Here is a 17839-nt window from a genome sequence, read left to right as displayed (position 1 = left end):
TTTATCGATTCTGTAAGAAATGAGAAAGGTATCAAACAGAAGAGAAGAAAAAAAGATCATTAAACAGGACACGCACCTAAAGAGCAGTCGGGCCCAGTCCAGTTCTGGTCGCAGGTACAAGTGTTGGTCTCTGTGTTGTAGGTGCCGTGTCCTGAACACTGGTCCGGGCACATGGCCTTGGCAATCTCACAGCTGGCTCCACCCCAGCCTGGCTGACAGTGACACTCGCCGTGGATACACACCCCATGGGCCGAACAGCTGGGGTCAATGCAGTCCACTGGAGACAGGGGAGAGAGATGAAGACAGGGAGTTAACAATATACCAAAGAGTTTATATAGAACATACACACACACAGAGACAAGAGTCAAGACCAAGTGAGGACAAGTCTGGATCAAGAAAAGATCCAAATCAATCTTAGACACAACAAATATATAATCTCTGTTCCAAGTTAACTGTAAAAGACTGGTATCTCTCCTGGTGTGTATTTAGGGCAGGAGCCATAGCTACCACTGACAACACTGCCCTGAGGTTCACATTCTGCACACAAATCGCACATGGTCAGAATATCTGTAGACTCAATATCTTGAGACCTTTCTAATGCATAAACTTAACAATATAATTAACTGAATTACATAAATGATGTAGTATCACTCCATGGAGTATGGTGGAGGCTTTGAAACTGTAGCCCACCATGCTGGAAGTCATTGTTTAAAAGGAAAAAAAGTTGGAAACCACTGCAGTAATTTATCAGTTGAATATAAATGTGGAAGAATTGAAATGATAAATTAACAAACTTTTTTGTGGTAGAACTTAAGAAACTTGAAGATGAATTAATTTTTTTAATTTAAGATCCTTTTATTACAAATTTCTATCTGGTCTCTTCTCTTCTTCTTCTTCTTCTTCTTCTTCTTCTTCTTCTTCTTCTTCTTCTTCTTCTAATACTGTTGTTCTTGAGAACCCGACAGGACACTTATGGGACCTCCTGCCATAGAATCTACTCAAATTATTTTAGAATCTACCAGAACTAGTTTCTCTCTTTGAGAAAGAAAGTAGTTTCTACATGAAACTGCTCACAACAAGGTCTGCGGGTTATCTTGAGTAACCAGGTCATGATTTTTGGAAAGAGAAACAGCTTTCAAATGTATTTTTTGAGTTCCATTATATTGGAGAAAAGGCAGACATGTCTCCGGAAGATATCTACAAAACTCTGCCACTCACACCACAACTATCTAGATAGATAAATAGCCCTATAGGCCAGGGGAAAAATATGTATTTTTGATTTTGAGGCAAGCTGTCCCTTGTGTGCTTGTCTGTCAGGTTGTCTGGTTTTCACAACCTCTTAAACTAGTCTGCCATTTCCAGCAAAGCTGACAAAAGGTGCCTGGATGTGAAAAAGCTGATGTAAAGTAGTGGCTGGGGGACAAAGTCAAACAACTACAAACCCAAACAGTGCATCACCAAACCAGCTGTGACTGTAAGTGTGTTTCAGGTTTGATGTCTTGCCTCTCTGTAATGTTGACACATGCATGGCTCTGATTATTTGTTCCTGAGATTCCAAGAAATTAGCACTATTTCATTTATGTGAATATTTCCATAAATAATATGTAATCAACTCAATATGCAAAATCAATTTTATATGCTTGGCTAGAGTAAAGGATGGTGTAATAAGAATTAACACAATTTCCAAATAACTATTCAACGGCGAGACTACAAGACTTAAAGCTGTCTTAAACATGTGAAAGGAGCAAACAGATCTCACATATTCACACAAGCAAACTACGGTCAAACAAAGGAACTCGGTGTTCTGCTGCTCCCCCACATCCACATTAACCCTTTCACTGCTGCGCTTCATAACAGTTTGGCTGCGATATTTTTCATGGAAATCCTACATGGCATCTTTGACATAATTTGCAGATTCAGCAGCTGTAAATGGGATTAACAAGCACATACAAACAGACACACACACACTCTGTTGTTCAGAGCAAATTCTCTCTCACTCTCTCCTTCTGTCTCACTCATACAGTCACTCACAAAGGATTAGTGTGACCGAGGAGTGAACTAATCTGGTTACTTTCCCCTGTCATATACATTTGCATATTTGTATTTGTGTCTGAATGTGCACACCTTTATAGAGATGAGCTTCAACCTTTCTATATTGTAGTATGTCTGTGTAAGTGTGTGTGTGTGTGTGTGTGTGTGTAAGCGTGTGTGTGAATGGGTGTGTGTGTCCAACCAGCGAATAGCAGATTAGTATCGATCAATTCTGATTAAATTCATGTAGTACAGCTTGTAGCTGATCTTAGCCAACTACCTGTCATCATCTGGGCAGGAACCATGTGTGTGTATTAGTGTGTGTGACAGACAGATTAGAGTAAATTCATTTACCATGTAGTAACACTATCTTAACCTGTCAGCAGCCTCACCTTGGAAGTGATTTCATCTGACACTCACATGCAGCTCAGAGGGATTATTAGCTTGTAAACGTTTTAAAATCTCTTCAGACCTACAGCAGAAAACGTGTACCTGTGTAACAAATACACATGATCGTGTCATGGCCTGGCCAGTGAAGAGGTGGTATTCATAAGACGAACAGAGAGATCAGAACGTGAGGAGAATTACAAAACCTTCAGTTTCTGTCTTCAGGGATTATACACCATTATTTCACTAGGGTCAGGTGACTGGACAAACGTATCACCTATTGATGATGGGCTGAATCCATCGCTGATTGATATTTTGGGGGGCGATATTTGTAATTTTATCTTGTTAATGTAATGGTCTGCAGAATGACAGCTGCTGCTCCACACCACGCTCTCACCCAGCGGTGCAGTTCACACCCACTCAGCCAGAGCTGAGTGCACTGTGCTGGGTGAGGAGTGAGAGAGAAGCAGCCTGCAGAGTCAGGCTCTTTACATTCATGCACTGAATTAAGGATTTAACTCAACCAAACCAGAGTTGGTCATTGTTGGAAGGGTGACCAGACTAACAAAGACAGTTTAGTTTCACATGTTTTTCTGCCACTTAGGCTCGTCTACCAAGATATCACCAATTGCCGGTTGATGGGCTGACAGTGACAACCAGTCTATCCAGATACGGAAAACTTTTCTTCATTTCCCAGAACAACATTTCACATCTAAACCTAGAGACGCAACAATTGTAATGTTCTTGTCTGATTCTGATTTGCTTTTAAAAAAAAAAAAAAAAAAAAAAAAGACTGACCTGCTGATTCCAATTTTCTGTAATTTAATGTATAAATTAAATTATAGTTTAATTTTTAATAAAAAATTTAACTGTATGAACATTATAAAACACTGACTATTACATATATTTTTTCTCTAAAAGTGCTCGAGGTTACTGCCAGGCCTAGTTCTCTTTTCTGTCACCTTTTCCACCTTTTCCTTCTTCTAACCTTTCTTCTCCGCTCTCCTCTCTCCTCCTGTCATCTCCCACATTTTCTTGCCCTCTCTACTCGTGTCCTCTCCCCTATTTCTCCCTGACTTCTTTAATCTCTCGTCTTTTTATCCTGTTTTCGGAGTCTGTAACTCTTCTTAACTCCGACTACAGACTAGCATGTGTGTGTGTGTGTGTGTCTGTGACTGTGACCGGTGTCACTGAATATGTCTGTAATGCTACTGTCACAGGTTTACTGCTGCTGAGGAGCACTGGAACGACAAGTCACAGTTCACATAAGAAGTTTTTTTTAAGTGCTTGAAGATCCAATAACCACTAAAGTGCACATCATACAAGAGAGCCAATGGAATGGTCAGAGTTGTCATATTGCCATTTAACTGATGAGAAAAATGTAACACAGACTCACAGTTGCAGCAGAGAGAGTGAGTCTGCTCATGTGGACTGGCTGTTGCAAACTTTTCTGAACATAAAAGTCAGTCTGACATTTGATCATGTGGTCAGTTATAGTTGACACAGACAGTCGCTGTGTGCATGACGTGAATCATAGTGTGGTGTTGCGAGCAGATTTGACCGGCACAGGATGGGATTTATCAGACACTGACCTGCTGGTCACAGGTCATGGCTGATCCAGCTGAAAAAACAGTTTTATTCTAAATCTAGAGAATAAGCAAACTGGAGTACTTTGGCACACAAACCACAAAAGCTGTAACATAGATGAGTTGCTGAGTATCTGACATCTTCCAAAATATCTCCTTTAACGTCACTAAAACAGTTCACACCAAAATCAAAAATACTTATTTTTCCCCTGCCTGTAGTGCTATTTATCCTTCGAGATAGTTTTTGTTGTGAACTGCAGAGTTTGGAGATATCGGCCGTAGAGATGCCTCCCTTCTCAACAAAATATCCATCCATCCATCCATCTTCAACCACTTATCAGCAGTGGCAACATTAACCAGCTCTGACTGGGGGATCCTGAGGCGTTCCCAGGTCAGGGTGGTGATATAATCCCTCCACCTAGTCCTCGGTCTGCCCTGTGGCCTCCCCCAAGCTGGATGTGCCTGGAACACTTCCCCAGGGAGGCGACCAGGTGGCATCCTTGTGAGATGCCTGAACCACCTTGACCGGCTCCTTTCTACACAATGGAGCAGCAGCTCTCATGGATGACTGAGCTTCTCAACCTATCCCTAAGGGAGATGCACCCATTTCAGCCGCTTGTATCCACAATCTCATTCTCTCAAATGGCACTTCAAAAAATTAAGAACTAGTGTCTCTTTCCAAAAATCATGACCTGATTACTAAACACAATCCACAGACCTTGTTGTGAGCAGTTTCATGTAAGAACTACTTTCTGTCTAGTAGGAAGAAAGTACTTCAAATAGATTCTAGAGTAGTTCTGGTAGATTCTACTGCAGAAAGAAATTAGTTCCTACAAACTCACAACAAGGCCTGTGGATTATCATGAGCAACTGCGTCATGATTTTTGGAAAGAGATACTGGTTGTGAATTTTTAAAATGCATTTTTTTGTCCTTGAGGCACCACACAAGTAGTTCCTACATGAAACTGCTCACAGCAAGGTCTGTGGATTATCTTGAGTAAATGGGTCATGATTTTCAGACACTGGTTTTGAATTTTTCAAATGTGATTTTTGGGCATTTTGAGCACCACAAGTCGAGCACCATTCAGTCTCATTATTTCGGAGAGAAGGCAAACATCCCTGCAGCCGATATCTCCAAAAGTCTGCAACTCACATAAAAACAACCTAGATGGATGAACAGCGCTATAGGCCAGGGAACAAATATGGATTTAGGGGTGTAATATCCCTTTAAGTGTCCTGTCAGGTCCTCGAGAACAATAATATGGGCTACAAAGATGTAAACTTTGCAAGTGATTATGAATTATTATCCAATTATAACAATCTGCATGGATGTTTCTGTTTCAGAAGTAAATGTCATGGGCAGCAATAAATGTGTGCCAATTCAATTATTAATGCTGACATTTAATTATGTAGTGACATCTTCATCAATACAGCTTCTCAATGATGCAAAATGATTGAGAACAGTGTAAATATGTCCCAGAGCAAGAGGGCTGACTACTCCCAATGACATCATATAAAACTAATGCACCCTTTTGTATCAGAAATGATTCTTACCTTCCTCACAGTTATCGCCTTTATAACCAGTGTTGCAGATGCAGGCGCCCATGATGCAGATGCCGTGGCCTCCACAGTGGATGTCGATGCACTGGTTGGCAGGCACGTCGCACTCAGTGCCTTTCCACCCGCTGTAGCACTGACAGCGGCCGCGGGAGTATTGTCCATTTCCACTGCACAGCACTGGACAGGCAGCTGGACCAGACACATGCAGGAAGATGGATTAGTGAGACGAACTGGCTTTGGAGACTGATTAAGTCAGACAATAGACCCCGAACAACAAATTAGTCACAACAAGGCAACATTTTCTCCAATTTCGGGCACATGATAAATTTAATGAATGACCATGTCCATGTCCATGAATGACAAATGACTCCTTCATGGCCTGGCTGCAGTCATTTGTCACTGTAACATAAAACTTTCAATTGTCCTGTGGACATTCTTAGACTTCTTAGTTAGCAGCTGCTACATCAGAGACCAGCCTGACAAGTGTACTAAGAAGAGGAGAGGATGGTTTTTGGAAGATGGCACTAATCTAACAAGACTGAGATCACTCATCACTGTCACAGTCTAGATCAGGGTTCAGCTTCTACAAGGGGATGAAACTGTCCTTTAATTACTCAGACATTGTCCAGCCTCTGTGGTGTGTCTTCGGTGTGATGGATAAGATGCAGTTTGATGGATTACAGCTTGTCAGTACTGCAGTACTTCACAGTCTGTGGGGACACCTCAAGTGAACTGATTCTGATGAATTCATGAAAGTGTGTGTGGCCTGGTGAAGCTGAGAACTGTTGCATGCTGGGGAGTGAACATCAAGGAAAGTCAAAAAGAAGGAAGGGTCATTATGTCACTGGTGCCACACTTATAGTGTACTGCCCCTTCATCTGTCCTGTCTCAATTTCACAGGTGGTCAGTCTGGGTTATAGAGGCAATGGTATTTCATTGTGCTGTTACTTAGCTAATGTTTCATGTGTTTTTCATTGTACATTTCATTTGATTTGTATGTTCATTCCAAGGTTACTGCTACATACACGTGTACATACATGTGCCATAAGGGCACCAAAACAGCCACTCACAGCTCCACCTACTTCATGAAAAGTCTCCACACAGACCACCAAAGTTAAGCTACAATTTGGCCATTTTCAAAGGAGGCCCTCCTCAAGATGTCTCAATGAAAGTAAGTTCTATGCGTACCCTAGAGCATTCTTTCCCAGACACTGGGTCGTGACTTAAAGGAGGGTCACAGAAGATTTTATTTGGGTCACCAAATAAATTGCAAAAGGACTCCTGCAAACTGTCTGACTTACAATCTACAATCAACAATACAAACATTTTGGAAGTCCTGCAACTTTTTGGTCTTCTCACCCCTCCCCTATGCACCCGTCTCATTGAATAGATGTGCAGAGAGTTCCTTTGTTCTAGGTCACCAAATAAATAAAAGACAATGGAAGAAATTCTGTAAAGTTAAGATTTATATGTGAAGTAAAATATTTAACATGTATATGTTTTCAATAACAAGCTTCAGGATAATCACTTCTGTGATGCAGGAATGGAGGTAAAAATGATGAGGAACGTTCATTTATGCACAAATTAACTCTTCCCATGATTTACTGATGAAGCCTAATATGGTTTGGGTCACAACAGTTTGTCATTTTTAAAAATCTTTACACACATGCCCATATTATACTAATCCTACAGACTTTTGTGGAAAAGATTTTAGACGCAGTGTGAATGTGTTATTTTTGCCAATTCTAAAGATAGTGGTATTTGAATATTCTTGTATACTTGGGTTCCTAAACAACACTGGAATATCATAAATTGGGTCTGAGTGGAAAGCTGAGACTCTTACGGATTCAGTGACTCCAGCTGCATCCATGTGTGATGATGTTAGTCCCCAATAGCTAGTTCACTGTAGTGAGAGCATTTTGACCCCACTGTATGAAATGACTTATAGTGACCTCTAGGATAATCACAGCCTCATGAAACTTCACAGCCACAGACTAGAGACCCGAAGCACTCAGAGGATGGATGGCTTCCAGAGGTATATTGACAATAAGGGAAGGTTCTGAGCAATTACGTTTAGGACACCCAAACAGCCAGTAACTACTCTGGTTAATTCAATCACTGATTTGCATGTAAGTTACGTTAATGTTATGCAACTTCTGTAACAGACTGGAGCTTCTTCTGCATATATGACTGAGGGTACTAACAGACTGATGTTAATAAGTAAGCTGTAATAATACCAGATTCAAGTTTGTCCTCAAAAGTTTTCTATAGATGAAGGTCAGTTTATAGCCTACCAATTACTTACCAACTACTAGTAATTAGAGGAGGTTTATTAACACTTTATTTGAGTACATGAAATTTCCTTCACAGTAACTATTACAATCCCCATCAATTATTATAAAGCAACTACAGATCAAAATAAAAGGAGGAAAGAAGAAGAGAAATAAGGAACAAAGAATACAGATTTTGTTAACAATATGTATTTTGTAATTTGTTTTAATTTGCCATTGTGAGCATTTGAATTTGACTCACCATGAGCCCTATAAAGTCTGCCTGGAATCATTTTTAGATACTCCTTACTGAACAACAGCAAATAAACAAATGTGCACTTTTGGGGGAAAAAAAGCCGTCAGTATTCTCTGTGTTCTTGGTTTAAATACTTGTCACTTCCAGAAATGTCAGTTATGGATATACTGAACATTGGTACAGAAACAAAAAGAAACTCGATGGTGTTGGGATTAAAGCAAATCTCAACCTGCAGGTCTGAGTGATGAAGAGAACTGCAGCTCCTCTAATGGCCACTAAATTCTTGCTCCAAGACAATTGTACTGAAACCAGCTTCTCTTCAAATTAAAAGCTCTCTAAATATTTAATGTTACCTTTTCCAACATGCAGCTGGGTCTAGAATGTGAGAGCTATTGTTTCTTTAAGGTTTGAACAGAGATATGTTTTGGCATGACTTTGCTCGAGTGATGGAGCTGCAATCAAAACAGTGAGAGGTTATGCAAAACTGCTGAGCACACACAGGAGAGGTGGAGAGGGACAGAGAGTGAACAATAAAACAGCCCAGACTCCAGAGTGTGCAGGTCACACTCACTGCTTGGATAACAACCTCCCAACATTTACTGCCTCTGTGTGTGTGTGTGTGTGTGTGTGTGTGTGTGTGTGTGCGCGCGCGCATGTGTTTTTACCTCGAGAGCAGTCAGGACCCAGAAATCCTGGGAAGCAGTGGCATATTCCTGAGAGACAATCTCCGTTTCCATGACAATTCTGAGGACACTCCATAATCGACTCTGATTAAGAGAGAGAGAGATACAGATCGAAAGAGAAAGAGAGAAAGAGAGGGAGAGAAAGAAAAAGGAGAGAGAGAGGTGGTTTAAGGGTGCGAGTTAATTGGGGAGGCTGGATATGCACCTGTATATCTTAAGAAAAAAATACCACACACATACACACCACACACATAACACTGAGAGACCGGTCCTCTCTGGTTGCCTTAGTTACAACCAGTCAGTCCAATCAACACATTCTAACATCCAATTACTCTGCTGTTTTTCTCTTGCTCTCTCTTGCTCTCCTTCTTTCAGACGCCATTGTTGGCTCTCTCCCTCTTTGTGCTGCAGCTAACTGCACATTCAAAACTAATTTCTCTGCTCTGTCTGTCAAATATCAGCTGAAATTTACTAAAAATCACATCTGGTGTGGTGAGTGTGCTCCCCCTCTGATATGATGGACGTTCCTTCCAACTAAGCCTATCAGATATATTTGTAGGCTACAGTGCACTAATAATGGTCAGTGTTGTTCATCTGGGAGGCTGTGCCTGAATCCAGATGTGACTCTACACACTTGACACACACACTGTATATGAGCATGTTTTGTTTTTGCTGCATGCAGACGTTCTTGACTGGGTGTGTGAAAGCATATGAATGTATCATTTTTCATATCTTCTTTAATTACTGACATTACAGTATTTTACAATTTCCTACATTCTGTGTTCATTTTTTTTTATTGAAAAGATAAATAGACATCACTACAAAAATATAAAGCTTCTATACTTTATTCTTTAAGTCATCACAAAGAAACAGTACCTCCATACTGCCTCTTTCCTCTGGCTCATCCTCAAACCTCTGTGATGCGAAATATGTTCACTTTTGTGATTTCTTTTTTAATTAAATTAACCTTGTGAAAAATTTAAAGTAGGCTACATACAAAAGAAGACTATGCATGCTTAAAAATACTTATCAAACAGCTGGTTCAAACTGACGTCCCGACTCTAACTGGACAGATAACCAGTCGTGGTTGATCAGATTTCAGGAGTGGCCAGTGCCCCTTTCATAGTATCTCATTAAAATGTTCAAAAGGTGTCTGTCCTACAGCATCCTGACACATGTCCTTCTGAGTTTACAATAATGTTGATTGAGTAATAATAGCACTATAGATAAGAAGAAACATAAGTAATTTTGATTTTAGTGCAAACTGTCCCTTTAAGTAGGCAGGTATGGATTATGTGAGGTGTAGACGTGCACTTACACACACAGTAACTCGTCAATAATTGCAGACACACAGTTTCCACTGTGTCTCACCTATGATAATAGTATTGTAAGAGACTTGTTCTGTGTTGCGTCCATCGTTGTAAAAAGCCAGGTGCCAGATTCCTGTGTCCAGGTACTGGATGAAGCCGGCCTCGTGGACGTTCACCGAGCGCGCGTGTCGGGCTCCTCCCCCAGACTCCTCCTCGTAGGCCCCAGCCGGGTGTGCCTGTCCTGCGTCTGTATCACTGAGCGCTCGCTTGTCTTTGGAAATGAGGCGACTGCCGTCCAGTAGCTCCACAAAGTCGTACTGCAAGACAAAAATACACAAGAATGTAAACATCAAGATTTTTTTTTTTCACTACAACAATATTTGGTACAAAACACCCTAACTGTAACTATCTACCGCCTTACCACCATTTTTTGGAAAAAGTAGCATTGATTAGCACTGGATATGTTACATTTTTATTGCCTACTCTTTGGCGAGGCCTCAGAATGGCAATGCTGCTCAGTCCAGCAGTCCATCCATTTTTACAACTAGCCAGAATTCCATTACCTTCCTGAGACCCAGCAATTCATTTATGTCCTCTCTGGGGGACATAGCACTAAGGCCTTTATTTCAAATAGCATGCATGTAGTTTATTTGAGTCCTGTAAAAAGCACATCCTGGGCTTTCAAGTGATGTAACACACGTGGGTGTGGCCAACGGGGCATGTCCTGTGTCATTTCAAATAGTCAGGATTTTCAGGAGACATTTTTTTGGCAGTTAAATGATCAAATTTATAAGGATATATTGTTGCTGTTTTCATAAGGATGTTGTTTTTTATTTTTGAGAGTCCTATAAGTTTATGTCAGATTTAACCCTTTCAAAGTACACATTTTAATCAATGTCCTTCATGGTGGACAGCGAGACTTCCAGATATATAGTAGTGAGAAAACAGAGCTCTGAGTGAGGCAGAACAGATTTTGATCTATGTGACCACATGATCAGCCTCTATCTCATGTGAAGTTGCACAAATAAGCACATTTTCTGTGCCATCCTGCTGGAAAAATCTGGATCCAGTACAGATCAGACCACTAGATGCCTGGGAGACCTGCAGAGGAGAGGTTGCTGTCTGCATTTCGTTCAAAAATGGTGCAGGAGAGGACACGATGAAGTGTGTTAAGTGCAGCATGTGTCTCACAGACCAAAAACCGCAATGTAGCATTCATGACACGTCAGCATGTTCATGTTTTGAGTGATTTCCACCATCAAGATTCACCCACCAAGCAGAGCTTTGACTAAAATAAAGTACTTCTTTATTGTTAAAAAAGTTTGTTAAAATGGCAAACTTTACAATTTGTTTTAGATTTTTTTCATATATTCATCAAATGAGAAAGAATAAAATAGAAATGCAAAGAAAATGAAAATTTGTTGTTACCAAACTGATGCCTTGTAATGTGATTTTTGTGGAAAATATTGACTTAAAGTCCATTACAAGTGACATGTTACTAAACACAAACAAATAAGATTTTGGAGAAATAATATTTTTTATATGTTTGCTTTATATATGGCCAGAAATTACCCAGAAATTACCTAGAAAATGATTTACTCTCTTCTCAGCTGAAATAATTGTTACATAAGGGTGACATGTCTTAAAAACTACTGCTACTAAAAATAATAATGGGAACTTAGATGGATTAGGTTATGACAAGGACACACACACACACACACACACACACACACACACACACACACACACACACACACACACACACACTTGTCTATTATCTAAAGTGCTAACATTGAGCTATGATAGGGATGGCATTGTATGAGGCTGGCTTTTATAGATAAGTGGATTAGTCCCCTGATAGAAGACACGATTCACCACACAGAAATGTAAGTGTAGTCATTAAAGGGATAGTTTAGGTTTGTAAGAAGCTTATCTGCTTCATTATGAACTAAGAATCCATGAAGTACTTCAGACAGATACACTTGCAGAATTGCAAAAGGGATTTTTTTTTTTGACATTTTGGGAGGCAGAATCTTTTCAGTGTTTTTGGTGTTTGTTAAAAGTAGAAAGACAAGAGCATTCTGGGTAGCTGAAGATGTCTTTCTTAAATGACATGTCAGAGATCTCACAGATCTGATTTGATAAGGTTTCATCCTAGAGACACAGATGGAAACACCCATGTAGCCTCTGTGCTGGTTAAATCCCCTCGTCAACACATTTAGCATCAGACTCCGGGGCTGACTTAGACTCTACGAACAAACTGCAGCTATTTCTTTGCTGTATCACATTTTTCATCACCCATGTTGCCGTGGCATCTAATTCATGCTGTCCTGTCCTGAAGGTGGATTCCTCTCTGGTTTGTTCAAGCTTTCCTCTGTTTTCCTTTTCCAGATAAGGCTCTGTTGGGCGTCTCTCACGGTTTACAGCTGGGGCTTGTTCAGACATGGAATACATACAACCTGTTCTCATCCTTGTCAAATACTGACATCTTTATCACAGCCCTGTGTATCTTATGTTGACGTACAAGGTATCCTTCATATTAGCATCTGCATGAGATGCTCCCAGAAACCCCTTTAACACATGGTTAAAGTTATGAAACCGTCATGTCAAGGTTGGGTTAAAATAAGTACCTATGTAATATGACTTAAGTAATAAGTCATGTGACACAACTTGGTGAAAGTTTTGTGTCTGTTTGAACCATCTGTCCGCCCCACCTCCTTCATACGTGGGCTTTCTCGCACTTCGTATTATGTCACCTAACAAGGATGTACTCCCAGTACAGTGACTTGAAAGCCCAGCACGTCTCATGCAGATGTTAAGGGGTAGCTTGTGCAGAGGCGTGACAGAACATCAGTTTTTGATAACCTGGGAATGAGAGCGTGCTGATGTATAACATTGCTGGTTTCATCTCTCTGTTAAAGTGGTGGTATTTTGTCATACAGACATGTCTTTTATGTTAATGTAACTTGTGGCTTCATTCAGACATGATGGCACATTTACACTCACAGAGAGGCAGAGAGAGCACTAAGTAAAAATGTTATGATAGCAAGGAAGACACGATTCTCTCTCAGACTTCTTCACTGATGGAATTAAAGCTGATTTTACCATTGGAGCCTTAATTATTGACCATTGTGAATGCAAGGACACTCAATCAAGCTTCTTGCAGTGAACCCACAAATGCATTTCCACATCAACACCATCGAATGTTATTAGATATCAGCCTGTTTTATATATCCAACAGTGCTCCTGCAGTATGTGGAGCAATTTCCTGGATATTCATGTCTTCATTCCTACAGTTACCAGAATTAAAAGTGAGTGCTGGTCAGATTATTACTATGGTTGTATAGGCTTTTATTTTATTTTTCCTCACATCTGATATAAGAAGAATCTCCTCAACAACTTAAAATGGCCTCATTTACACAGCACTCTACGAATTATTTATTTTCAAAGAAATGTTAATCTGACAGCATTCAATTCAAACATTTTAAATCACCATCAGATTAATGTCAAGGAGTGCGTGTCTGAAAGTGTGTTTAGGCTAGACAAACTAGGTAAACACTCAGTCTATATGAGCCCCCCTTGTGAGCTGCAGAAATAAATGTGGGATGTAACTGTGTTTGTGAGACCGACCTGTGTGTGTGAGGGCGGTAGGCCTTTGCGTCCATACACCCCAACAAGAGCATCTTTCTGGACGGAGATGTTGAATTTCAAGAACTGCGGCTGGTCAATGTATAGCTGGGACCTCCAAAACACACCTTAAAGCACAACAACAAAGAAGCAGAAGTGAACATTTTAAACACTCCTTGTGTCATATATAAATCAATATGCTCACACAACAACAAAATAAAAAAAGTCATGAACTTTACATACTGTAACACTCACAATGCAAGCATATTCTTCATGTTAACTTCACAGTCTAAATGACTGTAACTCAAGGTTATTAAAAAATGATTTGCTCTACTAAAACATGAACTATTATACTAAAATGAATTGTCTGGTGTCTGTGGAAGCCCCACATTAAATTAACACATCCAACACAGAGAGATGTTTTTGGTAGTTAGGCTGTCAGTATAACACAATACAGTGGCAGCACAAACTACATCCTCCTGAATGATCACACAGTTGAATCAAGACTTCTTTAAAACCGACAATGACAAACCTTCATGAATTCATCGCAGGACTGTTTTAGCTAAATGTACCTCGCAGCTAAGTGTATCATACTTTGGCAAGTACACTCTGTTGTGTGACAGATTTTACACTTTTGCACACAGGGTGGCAAAGAGGAATGACAGACATGTACATGAATGTGTGTAACTAACCTGGTGGCACATCTTGTATGGCTCGTCTCCCCACGTCCACTTCTCCTGTGTCTATGGTGTTGTTCTCTAGAAGAAACATCTTACCTGCAGAGGGAGAAATGTAACAGAAATAAACAGTATGATTTTCATCACTGTCATAAATACAGACACTCCTCTTTCTGACAAACTGATAGGTAGATGCTGTATTGTAGTGCACAGCACACACCACTAGGGGTCAGTCTTGGTGCAGTTGTGCAGCTGAACAGACAAACATGGCATCTGGGGGATAAAGTTACAGGAATAACTACTAAAAAAGAATAAAAGTGCCTCTGTTTGGGACCATTTTGGATTCAGTCCTGATGATAAAGGTACACTAACAAACACTGCTACCAACTGTTCAGAGTAGCATTTTGGTGTGACTTTGTAACTTTAGAGCGCGTGAGAGAGGGCGAGCGTCAGACTAACTACTGTCTATGGTGGCACAGGGTGACAGCGAATGCGTCTGTTTTGTCAGCGAATGAAAGCTGCATCTTCTCAAGACTGAAGCAGAGCTCCTGAGTGTGTGTGGTGATCCCATCTGGGGCAATAGTGAAGAACGTTGCTATGACGAAAGCCATTTCACACATACAGTTTAATACAAATACCACCATAATACGATATACCGCCATAAAATGTCAGAAAGGTACAAAGGTATGAAAAAATTGTAGCGCTACATGCGTCCTAAGTTGTATTTTAAGGTCTCCCTTAAGGTTACGAGCTGTATACCAGAATTGGGACAATCTTAAGGAAGACCTTAAAATACAACTTACCGACGCACATACCGCTATGAAGGCTCTGGGAGACATATTGTCATCGAGATGTCTTATCCATGTGTTTGCATGAGTTTCAGTGAGTTTAGTTAATATTAATCTATCAAGTTGTGGTCATGGTCGACTAGAAAATGTGACTCAGTTATCTCAGTTGGGGAGTGAACCTTTATTGTGGAGTGTTTCCACTGCTGTTCAAAGCTTGTAATTTCAGAGGCCTCTCTTCTTCATATCATTACACTTTAGCAGCTTAAGTCCCGACATCTGGCCAGTAAACCAACACTGACTCACATGTCTCTGTGTATGTGTGTGTGCGTGTGTGTAATATTTATGGCAGACTAGACGTTGGGTGCATTCGTTACACTAATATGAGCCGCAACATATGACACGAGTCTTCAAGTGCAGCTCAAAGACACACATATCAATCTTTCTTTCTAACACAACACACACACCACTGCCCACTCTCTTTCTCTCAATTTTACTGTAATTAATGGGCTTGTAATAGAACTCCTGTTCTCCCTCTCTCACAGACACTCACACAAATATCATAGCAGGGGCAGACCATTTTGTTTCAAACATCTGCAGAAGCAGTTGAGGAGTAACACTGAGGACCTCATTTCTGCCACGTCTTCATTCTTGATTCTTATTCTGCTCTTAATTTCTCTCAGTTGGACCCACAAGGGCGAGTTGCCGTCCCAGTTCTTGACCGGTGTCCTTTAAGTTTTTTTTTTTGTGTCATTCATCTCTTCAGAAAGCTCACCTGCTGTTAGATCACATTGCTCCAGATATTCAGACAGTTTTCTCTAACATTCAGTGTGTCACCACTATTGTGCTCTTTCTCTTTCACTTTCATATAACTTTGTTGCTTTGTGTTTCTAAAGAGAAGAGATGAGCTAAGGGAGGAGGGGTTGAGAGAACAAGAAAGCAACAGAAAGAGACAGAAAATGAGGAACTTATGCAAACGACAACTGGAATAAGAGAATAAGGGAAGAATGAATCAAGCCTTTACTAAGGTGCAACAAAATTGTTTGTCCAAAGGTAAACTCAAACATCACACTGATAATAAAAAAAAAAACAACTGCACAGAACTGAAGGTGGCTAGGCAAATTTTTTCACGGCTCATGTTACTTTACACTCTCTTTAGTGCTGAGAACGACTGACAGAAGCTCACACCTCAGGAAAACAGAGCCTTGTCTGTCAGAAACTCTCTAACCTCTGATACTGTGCAGAGACTGGCAGATGGTAATGTCAGGTAAACACTGCAGGCTATACTGTGAAAGGATGTGCTCATTTCAGTCCATTATGTTCAAATTATCTCACAGGACAGAGAGAGGGTGTGTTTATTGGCAACCATTTCTGCTAAGAATTATATTCAATACATCTATTATGCAAAGTCCTTCGAGAGGCAACATAATACCATGAATATCACGGTTATTTTAATATACATACCAGACTGCATACGGTAATTGCAAATCGTTCTGTGCAAATGAAGTCTGCGGATATGTTCTCCCACTATATATATATATGAAACCAGCCTCCACTATTATAGTCAAACAGTTTGTATGATTCACCTTCATGACAGGGAGACATGGATACAAGATTTATATATCATTATACAACAAGGTGGTAAAGGGATATTTTTACGTAGTTCCCTACCTGATTGATTTTTGATTTGATTTTGGATTGATTGAACCTCTGGTAAATCAGCGTCATATTACTACCTGCATTGGCACTGAATATAATTCACAACTGTGTAAGAGTTTAACTGAATTTTTAAGGAACAGGAGGTTGTCTGCAGTGCTGCATTATGATGATCTGCTTTTTGGCTTCAAGATTGAATCCAGACTGATTTTAGAAAGTCTGGACAGTAAGAAAACTCATGAAATGAGAAAATTTTTACAAATTGGATCAGTGCCATGTTTGGAGGAGGTTTGAAATGTGAAGCCAATCAGATTTCTACAGACATGTCTCAATCCAGACGCTCTGGACAAGCAAATCAAATGTCCTTTGCGTCACTCCCAACGTGACACACAACAACGGCATCACAGAATCCACGCTGCTACTAGCGAAGCTGTACAGAGGACAACACAGAATCTTCTGCAACTTGACAGTGTGATTATTTGCTTTCTCAATTTGCTTCTCCGGTGTAAAGAGCTGGGAGTTACCGAGGGCTGTGTTGTTACCACAGCAACTGATGCAGAAAGGCTGGTGATGTCTGAACACACAAATCTGATGTGATCACTTGTATGTAACAGTGTGGACAATCTGTCTTTAAGATCTGATTTGAGAAATATATCTGATTTGTCTGCATGCTGAAAGCCTTAGAGTTACTTCTTAATTTCAGTTGGAGGCTCAATGTTTTTTTCTTACTGCCTCACCTCATGAACACCTTCATTCTTTCTTTCTTTCTTTCTTTCTTTCTTTCTTTCTTTCTTTCTTTCTTTCTTTCTTTCTTTCTTTCTTTCTTTCTTTCTTTCCCATCCTTGTAATATTTTTGTCTCCTTTCTTTTGATTATTTTCTTGATCAAGAAAAGCTGATCCCTCTCTCCCTTCTGTCTTTCCAAAACAAGAAGGGAGGAGGAACATATGCGAACATATATGGACAAAAACCCCAAAACCCCAACTTCATATACACACCCATAGCTTTCAGCC

At 40.2% G+C, this 17839-nt stretch overlaps 1 protein-coding gene across 2 annotated transcripts in view; it reads right to left on the bottom strand.

Moving 5' to 3' along the window:
* tenm3 (teneurin transmembrane protein 3) overlaps positions 1 to 17839 on the bottom strand; it is a 417647-nt gene that overhangs the window by 112855 nt on the left and 286953 nt on the right. For both annotated transcript variants that reach the window (XM_084747609.1, XM_084747617.1), the window contains 6 exons: positions 14403 to 14486; positions 13714 to 13838; positions 10145 to 10400; positions 8756 to 8857; positions 5559 to 5753; positions 77 to 277 (listed from right to left, as the gene is read on the bottom strand). In XM_084747609.1, coding sequence (XP_084603735.1) covers positions 77 to 277; positions 5559 to 5753; positions 8756 to 8857; positions 10145 to 10400; positions 13714 to 13838; positions 14403 to 14486 — 963 coding nt within the window. The remainder of the gene's footprint in view (positions 1 to 76; positions 278 to 5558; positions 5754 to 8755; positions 8858 to 10144; positions 10401 to 13713; positions 13839 to 14402; positions 14487 to 17839) is intronic.

This window comes from Lutjanus erythropterus, chromosome 3 (genome assembly GCF_056507025.1).
Source record: "Lutjanus erythropterus isolate fLutEry1 chromosome 3, fLutEry1.hap2, whole genome shotgun sequence".
NCBI lineage: Eukaryota > Metazoa > Chordata > Actinopteri > Lutjaniformes > Lutjanidae > Lutjanus > Lutjanus erythropterus.
Note: the sequence above shows the minus strand (reverse complement) of the source record. Positions and strands in the feature narration are given on the sequence as shown.